The sequence below is a fragment of the Falco naumanni genome, unplaced genomic scaffold, assembly GCF_017639655.2.
Source record: "Falco naumanni isolate bFalNau1 unplaced genomic scaffold, bFalNau1.pat scaffold_272_arrow_pat_ctg1, whole genome shotgun sequence".
Classification (NCBI taxonomy): Eukaryota; Metazoa; Chordata; class Aves; order Falconiformes; family Falconidae; genus Falco; species Falco naumanni.
Window position 1 is genome coordinate 7037 of NW_024427419.1, and position 4896 is coordinate 11932.

The following is a 4896-nucleotide window of genomic DNA, read 5'->3' on the forward strand; positions in this document are numbered from 1 at the left end:
ATTTAGAAAAAGTCTCTATGTGAATATTAAGCTCACACAGCAAAGCTGCAGCTACCTGATAGCACAGTATTTTTCCTGGTTTGGAGGATTTTTTTATTCACCTAAAACTTTCCAACGGTCGTCACTGCTAGTTTATTCCCTGTATGACAAATAAGTAGTAAATGAAGGTGTTTTCATACAATGGAACAATCTGCATGCTTGCATTTTTTTCACAGCTGTTGCAAAGATGTACTTGAAACCCTGAAGAGCTTTTGCTTTTTATACTACTGAAAACCACACTACACAGCTTTTTGCAAATTTCCAGTCTGCAGAATCGCAGAGTAATTGTTCGTTTGTTTCCGTGAAAGAAAAAAACCCCAACACATCTTCCTTTAGAGGCAATATTTTGCTGCAGATTTTAGTTCTATCTTTTCTATTTCATCTACCTCTTCTCCAGCTCAGAAAGGTCTACTTCTTTAGAAATTCTTTTCATTTGATGTGTTAGAATATCTCTGTGTAGTAGTCGAAAAGGAACTGGACCTGCCCTTTGTCTCACTCAATTCTCATTTCTATAATACATGCAGTTTTCCTTTACTTATTAAAGAAAATTACCAAATCCCATACAGCTACCTGGGATCATGGATCAATCTGAATATGCGTGGCCCAGCACTACTTTTTGCAACTGATCTAAAATTCTGTGCCAAATTCTATCATAACCCAGGAATGGAAATAATAGGGATGACATACTTTGCATATCTTCTCTGCAGGTTGTTACGACCCGCTGCAAGTAAATAAGAAAAAATACAGGTAGTGGACATTTCTAAATAAACCTCTGACATCTGAAGAAGTCATTTTAATATCAGATTTATTCTCACCATACTTTCTGCATGGAAGACCAGAAGAATCTATGCTTTTAATACAATTTGTGCAGGAAAGCACTGGCAAAAATACTAGAGTACTTGTAATGTTTGTTCCTACACCAAACATGCTGAGGTGAGGCTTAAAAGCCCACCTGTGAATTCACATTTGCCGCAGTGCTGTTAGTAAAAGCTGTAACTATCCGTATTTTTTTGAGAATGCTTAAAATAAAACACAACCTAACTCTCAGTTATAGAACAGTGTAGCACAGCAAAGACGTTATCATCTAATTTTTTCATTATAAGATGTGGGTGCATAACCAGGAAGAACACTAACAATTATTTCTTAGTAAACCTTTCCAGCATAAAACCATTTAGTGGGGCAGTGCAAATCAGAACATACTCTGACTTTAACATGAAAGAACACTTCTGCTGTATAGGTAGACAAAAAAATTGACTTAGTGGGGTATTTTCGTTCTCACAGTGCTGTTTCCTCTCCTTTCATTGTCCGTAACCTAGCTACCCAGTGATTTTTGTGGGACGTTAGGGTTAGCATAGATGTTAGGTTAGCTTTAGATGCTTTACATGTTAGAGATGCATTCCTCGTGATTCTGCTCCACGCACAAGAAAAAGCCCGGCTTGCCTTTGCCTGGAGCGGGACTCAGTATGTTTTCAAACAGTTTTCCGCAAGGATACAAACACTGCCCCACTATCGCTCACAATGCTCCGGCCACAGCCTTAGCACAGGTCACCATTCCACCTGGCCTCACAGTGTATCGATACATCGATGGCATCCTCAGCGGGGCAGAAGGGCCAGAAAGCGTTACAGATGCAATGAAAAACATTTGGGCAACACTAACCAAGTTGGGACTGGAAGTCCCAGAGTCAAAGTGCCAAGGGCCAGCACGAGAAGTTAAATTCCAAGGAGTCTGGTGGGTTGCAGGAGCTGCCTCTCTTCCACCAGACACACTGGAAAAGAAAGAATCCGGGCACAATCCATCCAGTACGCTGGAACTACAACAAGTTCAAGGGACTGTGAAGTCCTGGCGTAACCATAGTCCTGCCTTTTCCGTCATTGCTCGTCCCTGGTAGAATTTGTTATAAAAGGGAAAATCATGGCAGTGGACATCTCATCAGCTCTGTGGTACCGTCAAGTTCCCCTTCCTGCAGGAGCATAACAGAGCCTGGCCGCGGGCTCTCCACTCCGCTCCAGCCCCCGTTACCCCTGTCAGCACGTGCTGAGGTTGCAGGCTGCGCTGCTTAGGGAGCCGTGGCAACACACATTTAGGATGGTGAATGCCGGCCATCCTGAAAGCCACAGCTGTCTCTTACCCTAAAAAGCTTCCTGTAATACTATGCTTCTCTGAGGTCCCACTTTTCTCGAATTGCCCCCACCCCAAAGCAATTTCCCCACAGGGTCCCTAAGCAAGGCAGTAGAGGAGTGGCTCTCTCAAACTCCCTCCCAGCCCTGCCCTGGCTGAAAGAAGGCAGAAAGAAGCCTTCAAATGAGGGAAGTTCTGGCTGCAAGAGAACACAAGCTGACCAGGTCTTGGGATCCACTGACATCAACAGAAATTTAGGTGAAAACTCCCCTTTGACATGAAACTCAACTCCCAAACCAAAAAACAGTTGTGATGGGAAACTATGGTGGGGGTGGGAGATCAGCACTGAGGGCAGGAAAGCATCAGCAGCATGGGAAACCATTGAGTTGGGAAGTTGTTCTGTCATTAAAAGTCAAACCGTCACAACGCTGGCTGACCCAGGTGCTGGCAGAATGATCGCCATGGAGACGGAACCCCAGAACACTGTTTGCCCCAACAAACGCCACGCTGGCCAACTGCCGCGGCACAGAGCAGCACGCTCCTCGTGGTGCTCCTGCCCTCCGGGTAACCCCCAACCAGCTGTGCCGGCCAGCATCTCACCCCATCACCCCCCTTCGCTTCTGCCCACAGAGAGGTTCCCCCTCCAGCTGCCGACAGGACCAGAGGTGCCCGGCATGAGCTTCACCACCCTGACCATGCCGCCACCGGTCACTGCTGGTGTGCTGCCCTCTGTCCCGGGGCTGCTGATCACCGTTCGGCCTTCCCAGCTCCACACTGTCACCCACCAGCCCGCCCTGGCAACCTGGCAGGGGGTGCAGGGGCCCCTGGGGGACTCGGGGCAGGTCGTGCAGCTGCCACACGTGCTGCAGCTCCCCAGCGGTGTGCAGCTGCCCCCTCTGCCTGCTCCTTGTCCCCCTGCCTATGGCTGGGGACAGCAAGTGGTGATGGGGACACTTGTGCCCCACCAGCCAGTGGGGCTGGGCCCATGGGACGTGGGCCAGGGGCAGCCCCTCTACCCTAGGGGCTGCACTGTGCTGAACGTCCCTGCCCATGCTGGGCCCCTGCCACCCCAACACCCTGCGGCTCAGCATCGCGTGCAGGTCTCCCCTGTGCTCCGCACCCATCCTGGCAGCGCCCAGAAGCTGTTGGAGGCCTTTAACAACGACGTGGTGGCCAGTGAGGATGGTGTCCCTGCTGCCACCCCCTGCCAGCCCGCCCTGGATATGCTCTCTGGCAGAAGCAGGACCAAGCACCAAGGTGAGGTCTGCAGGGTGGCAGAGCCCATAGGGGTGACCTGCACCAAGGAAGGCTTGCATCACCCTGGGGGTGGCTTGGCTTCGTTTGCTTTTTCAGAAGTGGTGACCACCCCGCCAAGCCCAGAGAATCTCCTGGACCTGCCCGAGCTGGGGCCAGATGCCTTCAACGAGGCCTTTCCTGAGCTGGCAGAGGACAACCTGCAGTTTCAGGATGAGCATTCGTCCGCCATGGACAGCAGTGACCCGCTCGCCTGGCTCGACAGCATCCTGGAGCTCCCTGAAGTTCTCAGCGGCTCCTGCTTGACCACCCTCCTCAACAAGTTCCCGGAGTTCTCAGAGTAAGTGGCAAAGGGTGGCTGCTCCAAGGAGCAATCGCTGGCGGCAGGGCTGGGGGACAGCGAGGACACCGACCGTGGTGTCCCTGATGTCCCTGTCTTGACCACCACCCTCAACAGGATCCCTGACCTCTTGGAGTGCATGATGGAGGGCAACTGTCCCAAGGACCAAGTGGTGGCCGCAATGCAGGAGGACACCAACCCCTCCTGGCAGAGGGTGGCAACATCCCCCTTGCTGGACGCCAAAGGCAAGCAGGGTGGGCTGGCAGCGGTCTTCCCCACCCGGCTGCCAGAGAGCCCCATGGAGCCCTCTCAGGAGGGTCCTATGGACACTTCAGAGGAGAGCCCCTTGAAGGGATGCCCAGAGGGTCCCCACAAGGGTCTCCCAGAGAGTCCTCAGCAGATCCTGCTGAAGAGTCCCCTGGCCAGCCCCCCGACTGCACCCCAGCATCATCCGCCCCGCGTGGCCCAGCTGGTGGAGGAGGTGCTGCAGAGGCAGCCCCGGGTCATTCTGACCCACTTGCCACCACCACCGGGCATCTCCTCCTGCCGGGTGGTGCCCAGATCAGGCAAGGCTGCTGGTAAACAGGCCAAGCGCCCCACATCGGCTGACACCCTCGGGATGCCAGAGATGTCCCCATGGGGCAGCATGCCACCCAAGAAGAGGAAGAAGATGGTGGTGTGCCCGGTGGCAAAAAGCTCCAAAACCCTCTGGGAGGGGAAGCCACACAGGGATGCCACGGCAGTGGGCTGTAGTGGGGAGCAGGGGGGCAGCAGCAAGCAGAGGCCATCCAATAGCGACTATGTGCCCACCAAGCGAGCCAGAACCCTGAGGAACACCAGGAGACAAGGTGCTCCACACTGCCCCAGTCGCCGTTGATATATTGATAGAGAAGGTGTGGAGCACAGATCCCTCTGACGTGTGACCTGCACCTGCCCACTGCAGCCCCGGCCCTCTACCAGATCTGTCTGTCTTAATTCATTAAAGGTTTGATGTTCCTTGCACAGTGCCTCTGCCTGCGGTCATTCACGCAGCGGGAGATGAGGGTTAATGCAGCCCCTGCCACATGCAGAGACCTGATGCTCCACCTTCCCCTCTGGCTCCACCTTCCCCTCTGTCGAGGTGACACCTCCACCGAGCTGACCC

At 52.9% G+C, this 4896-nt stretch overlaps 1 protein-coding gene across 1 annotated transcript; it reads left to right on the plus strand.

The window, feature by feature from the left end:
* Nucleotides 1-3212: 3212 nt before the first annotated feature.
* LOC121082088 lies at nucleotides 3213-4629 on the plus strand. Its single transcript, XM_040581425.1, has 3 exons — nucleotides 3213-3415; nucleotides 3512-3752; nucleotides 3870-4629. Exons 1-3 carry the CDS (start codon nucleotides 3382-3384, stop codon nucleotides 4627-4629), a joined length of 1035 nt encoding a protein of 344 aa, XP_040437359.1. The 5' UTR covers nucleotides 3213-3381.
* Nucleotides 4630-4896: the final 267 nt, after the last annotated feature.